Source organism: Malania oleifera, chromosome 7 (genome assembly GCF_029873635.1).
Source record: "Malania oleifera isolate guangnan ecotype guangnan chromosome 7, ASM2987363v1, whole genome shotgun sequence".
NCBI classification, from domain to species: Eukaryota; Viridiplantae; Streptophyta; class Magnoliopsida; order Santalales; family Ximeniaceae; genus Malania; species Malania oleifera.
The window spans coordinates 35149447-35169600 of NC_080423.1; the positions used below are offsets into that span (position 1 = coordinate 35149447).

Here is a 20154-nt window from a genome sequence, read left to right on the forward strand (position 1 = left end):
AATTTGATGGAATAACACAAAATTTTGCAAAATTGATTTTTTCTAAAATATTATTATATGCCTATATAATTTTTATTATGTTCTTATCTTATTCTATTTCATTAATATAAATAGACATTTCAAAAACCAAACATAGCATTAATATTCATTGAGTAATTAAATAAAATTACTCATGAACTGAGTGTGTCGAAACTTAGAGTATATAACTAGGATTTGAGCCATTAGTAAAAGTCAGTGGATTGATTGTATGATTAAATATATTAAATCATTATGATGATTTTATTTTATAGTATTTGTCACTTGGATATCCATTCGGTATAATTTTGTAGAGTATTAATCACAAATTCTTTAGCATAAATATAAGTACCAAATGGGATGCGCACATGAACAATATTCTCCTTTAGCCCTTCATCTTTGAATCGGGCATTATGGGTCACCAAACATAGATCTATCGAGCCTCTAATTCCGTAATTGTAATCTCATTGGTAGAATTTGATATGAATTTATTAGAAGAATTTACTTCTTCTACTAGATTCCTTTCCACAAAAAAGCCTGGCCTTTTGGGTCGAGGTAGTGTACTCTCACTACTCAACATTAGAACCACAGAAGACATGTTTGGCCTATCATCAGGTTGTTGTTGCACGCACAAGAGTCCCACATGGATGCATCTTAGCATTTGTGGAACATAGTATGAGTCCCCATATGATGTATCAATAATCAACTCCATTGGTCGGCCTTCTTCCCATAACCTCCATGCCTGTTGCATATAAAAAAAAAAAAAAACATTAATTTTTTCATCACTAATCATACATAACGAAAATATGTAAGAATTTAGATCTTGCTATAATCTTGTTAAAAAGAAGAAGAAGAGATATTGGCATAAACTTACATGCCCAGCAAGGTTAAGGTTATGACTTGGGTGATAAAATCCTCTATTTTTCTTTCCAATTACTATCTCCAGTAATAAAACACCAAAACTAAAGACATCAGATTTTATTGAGAATAGTCCATCAATAGCGTATTCAGGTGCCATATAACCACTGCAAGATTGAAAGGAAAATAATTTATGTAATGAGGGGTTGAAGTAAATAATTAAGTATGTTTATGAAACTTACTAAGTTCCAATCACTCTAGTTGTGTTTGCCATGGTCTGATTGTTTTCAAAACATCTGGCTAGGCCAAAGTCTGAAATTTTTGCGTTCATCTCATTGTCAAGTAAGACATTACTTGCTTTCAAATCTCTATGAATAATTCTCAATCTTGAATCTTGATGAAGATATAGAAGCCCTCGAGCAATTCCAAGAATAATGTGAAAACGCTTTGACCACTCTAATAGTTTACCTTTTGTTTGATCTGTCAAGTTTCTCAATTCTTAGTGAAATCAATACAATCATGAATATTATGATAGCACATAAACAATTGTCTAATAATATTCACTAAGAGCCATGTGAGAATCAAACCAAATATAAAGAAGTCCAAGCTTTTATTATGCATGTATTCATAAATCAACATCCTTTCGTCTCCTTCAACGCAACAACCAAGAAGCTTTACAAGATTTCGATGTTGAAGCTTTGCAATAAGTGTGACTTCATTTTTTAACTCGTTCAGTCCTTGTCCAGAACTTAAGGAAAGTCTTTTCACTGCAATTTCTCGACCATCCAACAATGTGCCCTGAATAATAATTAATGCTCATAAAACAAAATAAAAAATATTGCATTATATATGCAAAACATAACAAAGTTATCTTGTTCTGATGATCAAATTGTAGCAAATGACATATATTTTGCATACTTACCTTGTACACAGGTCCAAAACCACCTTCTCCAAGCTTATTGTGAATTGAAAAATTTTCAGTGGCATAAGCTATGCTAGCCAAGTCAAATGATGGTAATTCCATGTCTCTTTCTTGCATTTCATTACTGCAATCATTTCCGAAATTGCCCCTTGCATTTCCTAAAAATTGAGTGTAAAAATTAAATTGGTATATTCATACTCGCAAAAACCTTAATGCCCACATAGTTAGAGATATAATTAGATTATTAAAGCATCTAAAAGTGTAATATATATAAGAACTAAAAATATAAAAATGTAGTTATTAAACTAATGTAGTTTTCAAAAATTAAAAGCATTCCAAAGTGTAATTTGGTACTTTCTCCACAACTTATCTTGGGCTAACTTTGGGATTTAAAGTTGGAGCGATTCCAACATGGGACCCTATTGCGGAAAAGTTTTGAATCAAAATTAGCTATTTAGAAAGCAAAGTGCCTCTCCTTGGGTGGAAGGTTAACAATTATCAAAGCTGCTCTTCCAAACCTTCCAACTTATTTTGCCTCAATTTTTCCCATTCCCTTGTTAGTTGCTTCGAAAATTAAGAGATTGCAGAGAACCTTTTTTTGGAGAGAGAATGTAGTTGACCACAAATATGCTCTGGCTAAGTGGAACAATCTATATCCTTCCATACGAAATAGAGGATTGGGTATTAAAAGCCTTAGATTGATGGACTTAGCTTTGCTTGGGAAAGGGCTTTGTTGGTTTTGCATTGAAAAGAATAACTTATGGAGGAAGCTAGTTTGCAATAAGTACGACCATGAGATTGAGGTGTGGGAAACAAAAATAAGTTAAGACAGTCATGCTTGGGGGGTCTTGAAAGGAATCCAAAAGGCATGCCAACAATATACATGCATGCATGAGTTGTAGAATGCATGGGAAAAGCTTGCAAAATGGACGTGATAGAAGTAAATAGCAGATGTGTTTGGTACACGAAGCAATGGAGAAGAAGGATATAGAGTTAGAGAAAGGAGATGGTCAAGTAGATGGCTGCAGGAGATGGCTGCAGTTTGAGAGCTGTTCGATAGAACTGAGTCTATGCAATAGACCTGGGGAAGATTTTCTAGTCATCACAGCTAAAGGCAGTGTTTGAAAGATTCATACTTATCCATATTCAAGTTATTCTCTGGTTTCTCAATAGTTTGGAACAAACAGCTAGAGACCGAGACAAAGAGAAGGAGATAACAATAAATGCAAATGGAAAAATAGAGTATACTAGTGTTTTTTCCTTACGAAATTTGGATTTCACTTCGCAAGGCTCAAAGAAGAAGTTAACAATAAAGGGGAGTTCTTCATCGACCTCAAAACGGACCATCAGATGTTTGCGTGTTATAGAGTGAGGAACGATATTAAGAGGTTCAAAATGAGGGATTTGCATCACTTCACTGTAGCTCCTTCAAAGCATCATAAAATACTAGGTTTTCCAAAGGCTTCATCAGCGGCGAGTAAGTTTTACAAGCAAGCTTTCTTAGGGAGTAAATTTCCCACTGAAGGAGAACGTAAAATCTCCTTCGTGGATACTAGAGTCTTTCTTCAGGTAGATAAGGAAAGAACAGAGGACAGAATCAAATTTAAGTGGATGCCTCATTAGAAACATTGACGAGATCCCCAGAGACACTAGTGATATCAGAAATCAATGTAGAAGTATGTGGATTGAATATTGAGGGGACACTTGAAATCTGAAGATTGGAATTTGATTTGGTCCTTGTCGTCTTTGGAAGCAAGGCGATGGCGGAAGGTGGATAGAGATCAAAATTCAGAATGGTTAACGAATACAAGTTTACACTCAGCAGATGGAACCTGGTAGCACTACGCCATATACCCAAGGACCAGAGGCAATGCAACTAGCTTTACATTAAAGGTCTTCCTCATCATTTGTGCAATCGAGCCAATTTTGAGGCAATTGCTCTAATATGCAGGGGAAAATTAGTTGGTCTCAACAACATGGACTGGTGGGGAGAAGACATTAGAATTAAAATCAAAGGAGTGAGTGAAGTCCCTAAGTTCATCTTCAAAAACGATTAGGATGTCTGCTATAGGGTGGATATAGAAGCCGAAGCGCATAGATACACTCTCAATAACCCAAGAATTCACAAGATGCACTGCAGTTTCTCAGAAAATCTAGAATCCCTCCCTACTGAGGTGGTTATCAGCGAGGCCAACGTTCAGCAATGGATTGAAGAAAACAAAAAGGCAGGGGTTAAGCATTTAACAGAGATGAAGTTTGTAAAATACAGCACCAGAACCGAAGAAGAGGTTCATGATTGAACAGACAGTAGTAGGTGCTGTAACGTGGAGGAGGTTGTCGAGGTTGACAAAGGTGTAGCATGTTTTCACGTGTGTCTTGCGCATGGTCAATCAAGGGCTGTAGTAAAGGCTTAGGATTTTGGCAGATGAAAACCAGCCTTGCACTCAAGCCCCAACTTGAATATTTCATCTCAACGTTCAAAATTAAAACGACTATTTGGACAACCAGCACATCCTGCGGATTCTACCATTCTGTCAGAAAAGCAAGCCTATGGGTTGGACCTAAAGACAACTTTAGGGCCTAGGCTTGGCCAAGTAGGTAGGCCCATGAGGAAGGCGTCTCAACAGGCCATTCGGAATGGGCCTCGTCCAAAGAACAATGGGCAGAAAGTGAAGCGAGTGTGGAAGCCCAAAAAGCAGCACGTTGAAAGTAAGACACTGGAGCACAATTCCTGTGCAATGCCTCTAGATCCCTTGTAATCTTAGAATAATTCCCAAGTCAGCCCATCATCCTACTATAGTTGTAATTTAGTTGTGGGTTTTTCTTGTTTTAATATTGCCACAAATGAGGAAATTTCTACGGGTTAGGCCATTGAGAGAGCAATCCGAATTGGCAGTGATGTTCGTATTAGAAAGGAGGACTATGGGAAGAATTTTAAATCCCTTTTGTTGAACATTGAGAAAAGTAAGACACCTCAAGATACAACTTCAGATCTATTATAAATCCTAAAATTTTATCGTGGAATATAGAAGGGCTCAACTATCACGAAAAATGTAACAGAATCAAGCATATGATGGATGTTTGGAAACCGGGCACTATTTGCTTTTAGGAAATGAAGTTAGAGTCTTTTGAAAGAGTTATGATGAAGTCTATCTAGAAAGTTAACAATGTTGAATGGGCTGTTATGGACTTAAGGGAAATCTCGGGAGGCATCTTGTTTGCATGGAAATCTAATATTCTGAAACAAAAACGAATTGTTCAAGGTAATTTTTCTATCTTTGTTGCTTTTCAGAATATTCGAGCAAGTGGAGTGGATTTTATTGACTGTGTATGGTCGGCATAGACATCACAAAAAAATGTCATTATGGATAGAACTCTCCAAGATAAATAATAATTCCCTCCTCCCTTGGTGCATTTGCTGTGATTTCAACATAATTAGATTTCCCAATGAGAGAGCATGATGCGTTCATATTTCGAGGTCTATGAGCGATTTCTCGAAATTTATTTGTAAATGGGATATGGTGGATCTTCCTCTCAATGGAACAACTTTTACTTGGTCCAATAAACACAGCATACCCACTCTCTCTAAACTGGATAAATTATTGCTCTCTCCACAATGGTTGGGTTAATTTGTTTCCATAGATTTGAAAAAAAAAAAAAAAAAAAAAAAAAAAAAAAGGAAAAAAGAAAAACACAAACTCATTGTATTTCTGACCATAATCCCATTTTACTAGAATGCAATGACATTAATTGGGGGAAATTTCCTTTCAGATTCAATAATAGTTGTTTTTAGTTGAAGGCTTCAAGGAAATATTTGAGAGTTGGTGGAATTCGCTAACTTTCCATGGGTCAGCTTCCTTCGTGTTCACAAAGAAACTTAAGTGCGTCAAGGAGCAATTAAAAACTTGGAGTAAGGAATTCTCAGCAGGGAAACATTCAAAGAAAGCAAATCTAATTAAAGGAGTGGATTATTGAAATAAAAAAAAAAAAAAAAAATCTAAAACAGGTACTCTTGAGGCAAATTAAAAAGCCCACATGGAAGAAGCAAATAGAAATCTTCTCCAAATGTTGGATCGGGAGGAAATTTCTTGGAGAATCAAATCTAGGGAATTATGGCTTAAGGCAGGGGATAAGAACACTAGATTTTTTACAAAATGAACTCAATGCACAAGAAAACCAATTTCATTTCAAGAATGATTATCAACAATAAAGTTTGTGAGAAGCTTGGTGAGATCAAAGACGAAGCTACTACGTTCTTTTAGGACCTTCTGATAGAACCTTTTTTGTTGGAGGCCTCGTCTCTCAGGGAATTAACAATGCAACTATTTTGCCTTCTCATTACAAGGATGAGCTTGAGCACCCCTTGTCCGAGGAAGAAATTTGGAATGTTGTGACTATGATGAATGGGGACAAATCGTCGAGTCCAGATGATTTACCTCTTTTTTGGTTCAAAATTGTTGGAAATTCTTGAAGAATGATTTCATTTCAGCCTTTCATGCATGAATTTTACTTAAGCGAGAAATTTGAGAAAAGCCCGAATGCCACATTTATTGTTATCATTCCAAAAAAAGGTGTGGCGGTGTACATTAAAGATTTTAGACCTATTAGTCTGGTGGGCATATTCTATAAAATATTTGCTAAAGTTCTATATTGGATGGATCGTTGGGCAGTAACAAAGCCTTAAAGTAGTTTTTTTCCACATTTATTTTGGCTATCTAGAAATCAAAATGCAAAGGTTAGTGAGGTTTTCATTCTTAATGGAACTAAAAAATTTTTGAATATCATCTTCAACAGGTCACCTAAAGGAACTAAAGTTGCTTCAGTTACAAGCCTAACAAAGTTGATGCATGTTGTTCAAACAAATCCAGTTCGAACAAATTGCTACATTTGGCATCTTCAATGAACAATTTGTTCATAGTGAAGAGTTTTTATGGGCATTTGGCGATGATTAAATATGGAGGAAGAATTGGGAATCACATTAAAAATATTTGGAATTCCATCATTCCTTCTAAATCACCCTATTTCTCTAGCTTTCATTCAACTACAACATTATCACAGTGGACAATTTGCAAAAGAGAGGCTGGGTCATGACTTCATTTTGCTACCTTTGTAAAAATGATAATGAAACTGTGGATCATCTTTAGTTGCAGTGCCCTTTTAGTAGGCAGGATTGGACATCTTTGGTACACCTAATGAATCTATAGTGGGTTACTTCAAGGACCTTCAAAGATGAATGCACTTCTAGAGCTTCTCAAAAATGAAAGACCTTCGCATGAGAAATTCGGAAGGAATGGAATATAAGAATATTTCACGACAAGGAAGCTACCCTTACAATGATCATTAATAGGATATTAAGTAATCTTTTTTCTCTAGAGTCATATTTGTCGTAACTACGCTTTCTTGGTTGGGAAGATTTCTTAATTGTGCTCTCTTTTGTTAGCATTTAGGAGTTATGTTCATGCATGCATCTCACAGTGTAATGTAATGTCTTAGCAAGACTCTATTCTATTTCTTCCTTACATTTTACCCGTCTCCAAGCACCTTGCTTGGGAGCATCTTTCTTTAATAAAATACGAGTTTACCTCTTAAGGAAAAGAAAAAAGAAAAAGATAGTTAGCTATGAAAATAATCAAAGAAATTAAGATAGAAATCAAGGACCAATTTTTAATGGAACATAATCAAGCCAGTTTTCAAAAGATGTAAAATATAATGGTCTGTAAATAAACTAGTTAAAACATTAAATTAAAGATTCCCATTAAAAATTTAGGGTGGCAATCACCATGCATTTAATGCCTTACGTATGTAATTGCATATTTACCTTCCGAGTTTGTGTTGCTTTTGCGGAGGTGAAAGTAATAGACCCCTGCGATGGCGGCAACGACAACCACGCAAACCAGCACTATTACCTTCTTGCGCTGGCTGTGTTTTTCCTTAGCCACTGTTAAAAATCAAAATAACAAAACAAATCAAGTTAAATTTCGATCTATACTGTTCTCCAAATAACATCTCAAAAGAACCAACTAGCTAGCTGCCACACCCAACCCAACGCGTACCTAGTTCCGAAATTGGCATTCGAATATACAACGGCTGGTCATCGATGGAAATCCGCCGCATATCCACAAGATCACCAAACCACATGGCACACCCACCGCCGCTTCCTCGAATATCTGAGTTGGCGTAAGCCACGCAGGAGCAGTTGGCCAGGCACTTCGCTCTACATTCCTCCAGACTCATGCTGTTGTTCACCCATGTATGCGCCGTATCCGGAAGCTTCAACCCGCTGAACTTGGCAAACCCTTCTCCCTCCCCACACTTCAATGCCTGGCTTCTCACGCACCCTTCCGACCAGTCCATCGTGCTCCATTTTCTCGGCGACTTAGGCACAAACCCCTTCACGCACTGGCAAACTGGCGACTCGCTGATCACACAAATCCCATACGCACCGCACAATCCGTAAGTGTCGCAGTTGTCCGTGGGGTTTGAGAGGTAGGTTTTCCATGTCTGCTCAGCTTCGAACCAAATGTAACGGTCCCCGCTGCCGGTTGTGTCGTTCAGCCGGTACATGGTTATGGCAGACTCGTTCTTCAGCTGGTCCTTGGAGTAAAGCTCCTCGGAATTGGCTACGAACTGAAAACCGAAAAGCGGGTTCGGCCTAAGCTCCGGACCGCCGCTGAACCGGACGCCATTCCAGGGCCCGCTTCGGAAAAACTTTGCAGAATCTTTCCTCATTAGGGCTTCAGCGTAAGAGGTAGGTTCCAGCTCGTAGCTGAGGTCGCCCGGAGACGGATCGTCGGGGCTCTTCCACGACGACATGCGCCAGACCTGACCGGTCTTCAGGTCTGTTCCAAGCTTCATCTCAGGAATTAAAGTATCACCTATGTAGTCAAAGCTTTGCCACAAATAACTACTATTACTCACTGAATTTCTCTCATCTCTTACCACCAAATTTCCGGTGTCCAAGAGCTGAGCTACTGGGTTCACGCCGTCCTGTTCCGGTGAACTCGATGACCACACGACGCTGTGGTTCCGGCCGAGAAGGAGGAGACTGCCGCTGCCATTGATCGTGAAGGCGCCGGATGGGTCTTGGATGGGGTTGTCTCTGTTTGCAACCCAAACAACTGTTCTGACTGGGATGGGTTTGAACCAGATTCCCAAGTAGACATTCCTGGAGCTTTTGCCAGGGCTGAAGAAACCCATTTCGAACTTTCCTCCACTGGAGACCAAGGTCTCGCCATCCCTCAAAAACTGTGATGGCCTAATGGTATCTGCTGCGCTGCCCCTTTTGATGACGAACAGGCACAGTTGCTCCATAATCACAAACAGAAGAAAAAAAATATTCATCATTTTTCTTTGTTCAGAACAGATCATCTAGCGCCACTTCGCATTTAAGGTTTTGCAAAAATGTTATTACCCAATCCCAAAATCATCACGGATGGAGTAAGCCAAAGTGCATGAAGATGGGAAGTAAAGGTGTTGTGATTTATGAAATCCGCATGGTTTATTGGCTGTTGTTGTTTAGATTAGCAAAGAAATTAAGGCTATAAAAATTTCCGGTGTCAAAAATAAATTGTAAATGAAATAGTGTAGTGCAATTTAGGATAGTAAATAAAAGATGCAATTAATATATGCATCAACTCACACATTTAATGAATGCATTTTGTTTTGAGAAAAAAGAAAGCCCATTAACTAGGCATTTTAAATTATGTAGGATATTATAATAAATCTATTATTTATTTATTTAATTGTACAAAAACTTATAATTTTTCATTTATTTTAAATTCAAATTTACTAATATTTAACATTGGTCTTTTAAAAGTCGATCAAATTGATCCTCTTGTTTTCTTTGTATATACTAGAGTATTGATCCCCTACAATACGCAGTGTATTAACTATTTAATTTTTAAGCATTGTGCAATATAATTTTTTTTATAAGTTTATCAATAAAATATTCTTACAAATTTATAACTTAAAACATAACAAAATAAATTGTTAACTTAATTTTTTTTGCCATCTCTTATTACATATCAAGAGGTTATTGTGTAATTTAATTTAACAAACTAATGTGGAAATAAATTACTAAAAATATTTTTTAATCACACTATCAACTAATAGTATCTAGCATGGGGTGTATGAGATCATAAATGAAGAATCAAAAATATGTATCCCAAATTGTATGTGTAACAATAATAAATATATAATTTTTTTTATCATTTAGTTGTGCAATTTTTTTTATTGGCTCTTATAAAAAAATTTGATTAGTTCTTATAAATTTTTTTATTTTTAATTCAAAATTAGCAAATTTCACTTTGGTCTTTTGGTGAATCCTGTTTGACTTCATGAATTAGCCAGTTTGGTTTATAGGTTTCAAATTTGGGATTAAAAAGGGCCTTTTGTCATTGTACACATGTGCAAACAAACACATGATCACACATATGCAATCCATTTGGATATAATTAACTTTGTTAGTTTAAGTGGCTACATAATCCTAATTATCGTATTTTGATTATAACAACCCATTAGTGGTTTTGAGTTAAACTTATCTTTATATACTAAGCTGTGACAGGTATAAATGACAAAATCATACAAATACGGGTTATAGTGCAAAGATCAAGTGAACACTCTCATATATAGGCAAAGATCGAGTGAATACTCAAATACGCAAATATCAAGTGGACACTCACTCGGGAGATCTCAAACACATACCAATGGAAGCTAATGTAAAATTATATGTAATGGGCAGTGTTTGAGGTAGTATGTATTGTAACTCTTAGAGTATTTTTTAACGCATGTTTATTGAGTAAGAGTTGAGCAATTGCATATGCATACTAGTATGTAGGATATCACTAAATCATAAGTTTCATACTTATGAGTTTTCAAAGACAAAACAAAGAGTTTTATGAAAATATACTATACTCAAATGTATTTTATTATGGGACAAGTTTTAAATGATCGTAGTATTGTAAACTTTTATTTACTTGGTCTCGGTTGAATTAAAAACATGATCATGTACCTAAATATCAAGTCTGTGAAGAAATAGGGCAAACCGTCGGTGGTTTGGCCTAGAAGCATTGACGAGTTTAGGTAAAGAGTTAATTGAAAATTGTTCTCGATGAAACCGTCCACGGTTTGAGCAAACCATCAATGGTTTGGGGAAAACCATCAACGGTTTGAGGGGAAACCATCAATGGTTTGGGCAATCCATAGACGATTTACATCAAGATTCAAGACCCAATGACTATAAAAGGCTAGTTTTCAAAGTATTACATTATTTTCTAAAAGCAATGATCATAAAATGATTAGTACTCCAAATGGCCTATAAATACAAGGCTAAAGACTTGTTCTAGATTGATGTGCTCCTGCAGTAGCAATATAAGGAGAGGAAATTTACTAAATTTTCTAAACTTATATCATGTCTGTTGCAACGTCCAAGGAGCGAGGGTGCCCTGGAAGGCGAATAAAAATAATATTGTTGGTTTTTGAGAAAACTTAGAAGTTTGGAGTCGCCAGTAACTTTTTTCTCGGTGTGGTTAGAACGTATGATTACTACTCAATTAATAATAATAACAGTTTGTGTAAACCAAGATCGAGATGAGGAGTTCAGTTATTCAAGGGGAAGGTGTTGGTATATATGTGTGTAATGCCCATCACCCACGAGTTGATTGGCATACTGGCCTGTTGTATGGCTCAGATGAGGTTGAAGTCGTAGACTGCAATAGTACTATGAAGACAAAAATGTTCCCCTCCGAGACACAGGGGTCTAGGGGTAGCGCCACTGGTAGGGGGTATGGGGAGCAATAACCCCCAGACGATATGGCCTATCCAGTGTGAATGGTGGGCACGGTAGGTAAGCGACGACTACCTATGTGAATGGAAGCTATGGTAGGTGAGCTACCGCCACCTACCATGGTATGTGAGCCCTCTAAGTGTTTCTTCCATGGACCAAAGGCTATAAATAAGAGCCCCCTCCCCCCCCACCAATCGGAGCAAAACACACATCTCAACTGCAAGTTGTGTCCTCTTCTCTTTTTCTATTTATTGTCCTTTCGCCATTGAATCTCATCTAGTGAGTGCATGGTTGGATAGTTTGTTGTAATATGATTGTTGTAATAAAACTTTTTGTTATCTCTTCAATTGTTTCTTCAAAGAAGATATTGGTGTTTGTTAGCTTTAACTATAATCCCAAAAGGGGGGGGGGTGAATTGGTATTTTAAAAATTTCTCTCTTAGGTCAAGTATCTAGATGTAGTATTACACAACCCTAGGGTCAATCTAGTGTAGATATAAAATAAATCAATATATTCATCTTAAATTAAATTACACAAATAAACTAATTACGCATGCAGAGAAAAGCAAGTAAAGAGAGATAACACCAGATATGTTATCGAGGTCTGGAAAATGTGCCTACGTCCTTGCCTTGGCTCACAAGTACAATAATTCTACTAAGACTCACTTCAAAGGTGGAGCAGCACCAAAATACAATCAAGTCAAATTAACACAGTGCTTACCCCAACCTTTACAACCAATTCTTTTGGGCTAGATTAACGCCCCCTCAGGCCACGTTTGGAATACAACCAATTCAAAATACAAGATGTCTACAAAATTTATACTTCTTAGACAAGTATATTTGTACCAGTATCAATCAATGCACATCAATAATATAAGAACTATAAGCTTAGTGTTGTATGTGTGCAATCAACACTCAATATAATGTCTATATTCAATCAAGCACAAGAGTGTATTAACAAGCTAATATTTGAAACAATGTATAGATGTAAATCTCAATAACAATTTAGGGTTTCAAATATTTGCACCAAGAGTAATCAAAATATCTCTAAAAAATATTTTCCCAATATTCAAGCACAAGAGATATTCGAAAAAAGAGTTTGTGAAAATATTTTGGCACACTCAAAAACACAAGCTAAGGTGTCTTGCAATTCAAATGCCAAGACCCACAAGCTTTAAGGATTCCCACACAATATATTTATTAGATTAAATCGGGGAAAGACCTATGCACAACTCTTAATCGAAAAATCAAACGAACAATGAGCACAATGAGAGTTTCTAGAAAATGGGAATAAAGTATAATCACTCAAGGGACTCTCACAAGGCTTGATTTAGCAAAGAAATAGTAGTATGTGAGGGTATAGGCATTTTGAGCTTTGAAATATTTTAGAGAGTTTCAATGCTAATCACATGTTAATTGAACAAATGAACTCATATTTATTAACTTGGCCAAAATTATAACCGATGGGGACACCAGGGGAATTATTTAAATTATTTTAATTTAGTTTTAAAAAATTGACCCTGTTTAATCCCAATTAACCAAGGTAAAAATTTGGCCAACCTGAGAGTTTCGGTTAACCAAACCATAAGTTCGATTGCCCTAATAGACACATGAAGAAAAGTAATTTTTGAATTTAGGGTGCTTGAAAAATGGTTTGGGTGGCTTAACAAGGTGATTTTCCAAACTGTCCGAGGTTCGGTCGCCCGTCCTCAAGTTCGATCTGCCAAACTTGCATGTTCGGTCACCCAAGGGTATTTTGAACGTAAACGTTCGAGCACCCGAGTTGTTGGAAAAGGTCGAGGTAAATGTTCGGTTGCCGAAGACACTGAGGTCTTTTTGGTTAAGTTGCCCAACGTTAGGTCAACAATCTGACTTTTCTTATGTTCGATCGACCAACACCGAGGTTCGGTCGCCCAAAACCTTACTATTTTAGGACCTAAGTAGTATATGTTCCCCTAATTGCATATTTGAAAGTAGGGACTTATTCTAAGTTTATGTGCAAGGTTCTAGGGTCTTTCTAAAATCTTTGAACTTATCAGTTCCTACATGCATGATATGTATTAATTACTACAGACCTTTGGAATTAATAATATTACATACCCTAAATTGAAGAGAATAAAAATTACAAAGAAAATAAATATTCTAAATCTTTATCTTCTTCAAGTCACCTCATGCCATCATATGATCTCGCCAATATGATCTTGCACACAAACTTTGCAGACATTAAATACTGGAGTATTTATCATAATCAAAATAGGGTATGACCTATAAGGTCAACAGTGTTGTTATTTTACAAAAGGTACAAGCACCCCCTACACAGCCATTCTTTGAATGGTACCCAATAAATTAAGAATTATCCCAAATTAAATTTTAATATCCTTTTGTTTTACCCCTTTTACATTAACAACTATGTACAAATAAACCAATATGCACATTTTTAATAGATCGAATATAATTAAAACGAGGTGTGATTTAGAAATCGTCTAATAAAATCATCGAAAGTGGGGATCTCGTTAGAAAAACCCCTCTCAAAGTTAACACAGGTGAGGCTTGAAAGGCCCATTGCCCTTTTTAAAATCATAGGGACACACCCCTTTTAAAAATCGATAAAATATTTTTAAGAAAAATGCTCCCAAATATTTTACAATTTTCTTAGCATTTTCAACATTTTTCTAAAATTTCTTGGAGTTTTTCTCATTTTTTTTTCTATGTATAAAAAAAAGCAAAATACTTTTCCGAACCTAAACAAATATTTGTCCAGAAATTTTTTGATTTTTCAGATTTTTCTATAATTTTTTCCAACTTTTTTTTTTTTATTATAGATTTTCCATATTTTATTTAATTTAAAAATAAAATAAATAATATAATAACGAAAATAAATGGAAAAAATAAATGAACCGGTTCAAACCAGTCTGAATCGGGTCAACCGATTCAATGGGAGGGGGTCTAGGTCAACAAACGAGGCGACGTGTCAACTCCCAGTGGAAACACGTGGCCTGGATATATATAATGGAGGGAAGGAGGTGACGTCATGGTGACGTCACCAAGGATACATGTTGGCAATCAGGTAGATAGGGTTGAGGGATGTGGATCAGTGATGTTGCAAAATCTGGGTCGTCTTGAAAAAGCACAAATTGGACGGTCCCAGAGAGGCCATGCTGCGTCAAAATGCGTGGATGAAGGCTTGCCAAGTGTCACCCATCAGTGGTGACACGTGGCCTTTGAAGCACTTATATAAAGTTAAAAGTTTCCTTTTGAGTCATTTTTTTCATTCTCTCTCTCTCCTCTCCTAACCTTCTCTTCTCCCTTACTTTCTTTCTCTTTATATACTTGAGAGCAAACCCTAACCTTTTCTCTTCTCTCTCACTCTCCTTCTCTCTCTATACCTGTGAGCACTCTCTGAAAACCCTAACCTTTTCTCTTCTAACCCTCTACTTGGAAACCCTAACCTTTTCTGAAACCCTAAGCTCCACTGTCCTGGCTTTTGTTTCCACAAGAGATCAAAACCCTAACCCTAGATCTCTCCCTCTCTCTGTTTCTCAGCGAAGACCAATGAGATCTTCTCATCTCTCTATTTGTGGTTTGATCTAAAGACCTAGGAGGAATTTGATCGGGGTCCTAAGATGGTGATGTGTTTACTGAGTTGTCCTGAATCAAAAGATGAACACCCTTTTTCAATCATGTTTTACCTTTTGTGAATGTGTGTGCTTTGCATGCTATTGTGTAGGTGTGACTTTGTGTTTTCTAGTGTTCAACTGATTGTGGAGTTTTTATGATTCGTGTGTGTGTGTGTGTGTGTGTGTGTGTGTTTTGGTTTGGATCTGATGATCAGTGTATAATTGGCTTGAGTGGTTGATTTTGGGGTTTGCGATGGCCTCTAGATTTAGGGTTTCATGGGAATTACAAATGGGTTCAGGCTTGAAGCTTGGGCCTTGTTATGTTTTTGTTTATTTTTTTTTTCAAAGGGTCTGGGCCTAGATGGTTTTAAATGAGAAGTGGGTTTGGGTTTTGGGAAACAAGTTTGGGTGTGGTTTTTTAAAAAGGTTGTGCTTAGGTCTGGCTTTTGAAAGAAAGGCTTAGACATTGGGTTGTTTTAAAAGTGGTTTGGGCCTGGCTTTAAAATGGGTTCAGACATGGATTGTTTTTAAAATGGTTCAGACCTAGTTTTAAAATGGGTTCAAGCCCGAGTTATTTTAAAATTTGTGGCTTGGGCCTGGGATTTAAAAGAAAGGCTTGAGCTTTAGCTCTTTAAAATGGGTTTCAGGGCCGGATTATTTTTAAAAGGTTACAAGCTTTTGGGTTTGTATGGGATGATCTGGGATGCGAATTCGATGTGGGGGAGGAGGTTTTGTGGGCTTTGTTCTTTCTGGTTTAGGTTACAGGTCCAGGTCTAGGTTCAGGGTGTAGGTTTAGGTCTAGGTTTGAGGCTGTCTTGGTTTAGGGGTTAGGGGGTTCGTGTCTATTATGACTTAGGGTTCAAGTATGGGTTCAGGTTCAGTTTGTCCTAGTTCAAAACTCAAGGGGTTCGAGTCTGTTATAACTCAGGGTTCAGGTTTAGGTTCAAGTTCAAGTTCAGGTTCAATCTGTCCTAGTACCTGCTTTATTTAGAAGAAGTAATCCAACAATATATGCATCAACAATACAGTATTGCATATTAGAGTAGGGAAGGAATAGCCAATCTTACTTATAGTCTTTAACTCCGTCAGTCTTATTTTCCCCTCTTTTGAGTCTGTCTGACGTAGTCTTCTAGGATGGGAGTTCTAGCTTTGAAGGACCGATGAAGGCACTGAAGGGCGTGCTTTCTAAGTGTTGATGGTAGGCACTGTTGAGCTATGACAAGCATTATTTTCTCTTTGATAAAATTCAGTTGGTCATACTAGGACTTTATCCATTATGCTTCTATCAGTTTTGCCTCTTTTAAAACTTGCAATGATGGGATTTTAATCTCTACTGGGATTACAACCTCCATTCCATATACTAATGAAAAAGGGGTAGCTCTTGTATAGGTATGTACAGTGGTCCTGTAGGCTAACAAAGCGAAAGGCAACTTGTCGTGCCAATCTCTATAGGTTTCTGTCATCATTTCCAAAATGTTCTTGATATTTTTATTAGCCGCTTCCACGGTTCCATTCATCTAGGGTCTATAAAGGGTTGATTTATGATGTCTAATCTTAAACTGAGTGCACAATTTTGTCATTACCTCATTGTTTAGGTTTTCGACATTATATAAGATTATTCTTTCCGAGATTCCATACCTGCAAATTATCTATTTTTTGAATGAAGTGACATATCACGCCTGGGTAACACTTGAATAAGATGCTGCTTCTACCCACTTAGTGAAGTAATCTATAGCCACAACATAAAATGGTGTACATTACTGGCCTTTGGAGTTATTAGCCCAATCACATCCATGCCCCTAGCTGAGAAAGGCAAGGCGTGGATGGTACTTGGAGTTGGGCCAGAGGGACATGTATACAATCTTTGTAGAGCTGACACTTATGGCATTTCCAAGCATATTCTATGCAATCTCTTTCCATGGTGTTGACCTAATAGGTCATACCCGGTTTTGATTATGACAAATAATCAAGTATTTAATGTCTATCAAGTTTGTATGCAGGTTCATATTAGCAAGATCATTTGATGGCATGTAAAGACTTGAAGAATAAAGACCCAAAAAATTCATTTGTTGTAATTTATATTATCTTCATTTTGGGTCTGTAATAGTAATATAGGAAATGTCTATAATAATAAATGCATATCATGCATGTAGGAATCAATAAGCCCAAAGACTCTAGAATGATCCTAAATCCTTCCACTTACACGTAAGATTATCCCCAAAATCACATATAATATCAAGGGAATCAATTTAATTAAAACAAGACTTAAAGGGCTAAAAGAATAGGGTTTCGGGCAACCGAACCTTGATGTTCAAAACACCTCGGTCGGCTGAACCGTCACTAATACTTCTTTTATTTTTAAAAAAATGGAAAATTTTCATTTCATAGTATTAGTGACAGATGTGAACATTCGTGACTATTAGCCAATTATTAGTGACGGATTTGCAAACCGTCACTAATATTTTTTTTATTTTAAAAAATTAAAAAAATTATTTCATAGTATTAATGACGGATGTGAACATTCGTCATTATTATCTACTTATTAGTGACAGATTTGGGAACCGTTACTAATACTCTTTTATTTAAAAAAAAAAAATGTATTTCATAGTATTATCATAGTATTAGTGACAAATTGGTGGATTCGTCACTATTGACCCCTTATTAGTAACGTATTTGGGAACCGTCACTGATAATTCTTTTATTTTAAATAAGAAAAAAAAAATTATTAAACACTATTAGTGACGAATTTGAAGATTCGTCACTAATAGTCTGACACTGAAAAACCGCACGCGGATTCCCCTATTCCTTTCCCTGCAAGCCTTTTCATTTCCCTCCATCGCTCAATCTCTCCATCTCTCAATCTCTTCGGTCTCTCTCTCTATCAATCTCTCCATCTCTCTTCGTCCCCGTCGCCGCTGATGCTCTGGATTTGTCCCCATCGCCTTCGCCGAGGAGATCAACTGCCGAAGGCCTTCAAGGTATTCTTAATCTCTTCGGTCTCTCTCTTTCAATCTCCCCATCTCTCTTCGTCCCCATCGCCTTCGCTGAGGAGATCAACAACCGAGAGCCTTCCAGTCTTCAAGGTATGTTTCTTTGAACTGGGATTTGAAGAATTTTTGTGTGTGTGTGTGTGTGTTTTTTTTTTTTTTTTTCCAGTTTTTGATTTTTATTATGTGTTTGTGTTTGTTTCTCTGAAGTTCATGAACTTCTCTTTGGATATGGATTGCAATGTCTCCTTCTGTCTCTATGCTGTTGTAGTTTTGCTCCAATGTTACTTTTATTTTTTATTATTTACAATTTTTACTAAAACACCATGTTGAGAGATTTTTGGTTTGAAAAATAGAATGCAGTAAGGAACATAATGAAAATTTAAATAGTGAGTGACCAAATCAAGTAAATTTGATTCTATCGCTCCCTACGAATATGTAATAAAAGGTGAAAAAAAAGAGGATAAAAAGCAACTATTTAGTTGAAGTGTTAATTAGAAAAAGTAATTTCTTATTATGTTTCACAATAAATAATATTTAGTGTTTTAAAGTATTTACATTAGAAATATTTTCAATTAATATTTTATGTTTTATATTTGAGAGACATTATATATATATATATATATATATATATATATATATATATATAAAGGTTAATTACCAAACAAATAAAATAATTTAACATTCAGATTTAGAGATCCAAATTATATTTAAAACTCAGTTCACCAATTCAAAAATGCATTCAACATTTAATGCTATTTGCTAAATTTTATCAAACACCCCCTCCCTATAAAGGAATGCTTGTTTGGTCTAAATAATCTTTGAATATAGGCTATGTGTGAATTAGTTCACCAAATAAGTAAATAAATTAAGAGCATCATTGTGTTTGGTGGTAGCCATTAATTTTCTTAAAACTTGTCTAATTGAATCAGGTATCTTTCCATGGTTGATTTGCTAAGTAGGAAATTTAGAGTTCTATCACCAATTTTATCTCTTATGAAAAATAAAAAGTGATAAAAAAAAAACCCCAACACCTAAGTGGTTAAAATTAAAATATAAGTTGTCTATTTTTAACAATAAATTATTATTACTTATTTATAATAATTATTAAATATATTGCAACAAAATATTGTTTATATTAAATTAAAAATTTCGATATATTGTATCACATGTTAATTTTACCAAATAATAATGTAAAAAAGCAAAAATTGAACAATAAAACATGTTCATATATTATATATCAAATATTTACAATAATTTCAAATTTAAATTCACTAATCAATTCTTATTAAATCCAAAATTGTTTTACAAAATCATACTTGAATTTAGTGTTCAACATTTAATTTCACGGAACACCTTCTAAAGGTAACCTCCACATACTATCACTAAGACATTCTCTCCAATTGTCATACCATTTTAGAAATTACTCCTGTGCTTTATGTGTGCTTGAGTGTCTTCAATGAATGCCTTCGATGTGTTTTGCTTCCAAGGAAGATTGCTTTGATATTTGAATTGGCTGTCTTTTTGGAAAACAGTTAATTTGTTCGTGGGTTGTCCGCTATGACCTAAATTTTGTGGCTTACTTTCTTTGTTTCGTTGTTTCTTGAATTATTGTTGGAGTTCCATGCCTTTTTCTTTTTCATTTCTTCGTCAGATGTTTGTTTCTCTGTTTGGTTGCCAAGAAAATTGCGAAATAGAACAGAAACTAAATATTTGCATTAGTGTGTAGTCATTACTCGTATTATTGTTTTTTCCTTGTACAATTCTTCTAAATACACTAATATGCAACATTAACAAATACAAACTTTTATATTCTAGATTTATAAAAATAAGCATACGATTATTTTCTTGTTTATATTTTCAAAAAATATGTTAAGCACATTGTATTTGTCAAAGTTAAAAATGACAACTGTATGCATGTCTATGTTTGAGCTGGCCATAGTTGATCACTTGACCACATCCACATGTGTCT

At 35.8% G+C, this 20154-nt stretch overlaps 1 protein-coding gene across 1 annotated transcript; it reads right to left on the minus strand.

Moving 5' to 3' along the window:
- Nucleotides 1-448: 448 nt before the first annotated feature.
- Nucleotides 449-9106, minus strand: LOC131160809 (G-type lectin S-receptor-like serine/threonine-protein kinase At4g27290). Its single transcript, XM_058116690.1, has 7 exons — nt 7849-9106; nt 7614-7733; nt 1796-1953; nt 1461-1671; nt 1116-1353; nt 890-1040; nt 449-757 (listed from the first exon to the last, which is right to left on the minus strand). Exons 1-7 carry the CDS (start codon nt 9104-9106, stop codon nt 449-451), a joined length of 2445 nt encoding a protein of 814 aa, XP_057972673.1.
- Nucleotides 9107-20154: the final 11048 nt, after the last annotated feature.

Bases quoted from the DNA above. Each gene is read 5' to 3' on its own strand.
- LOC131160809 (XM_058116690.1), bottom strand. From the start codon at position 9,106: ATGGAGCAACTGTGCCTGTTCGTCATCAAAAGGGGCAGCGCAGCAGAT. The intron at 7,734-7,848 runs GTACGCGTTGGG...GATTTTTAACAG, and splicing joins AATGCCAATTTCGGAACTAG to TGGCTAAGGAAAAACACAGC. The intron at 1,672-1,795 runs GTAAGTATGCAA...ATTATTATTCAG, and splicing joins GTTTTGGACCTGTGTACAAG to GGCACATTGTTGGATGGTCG.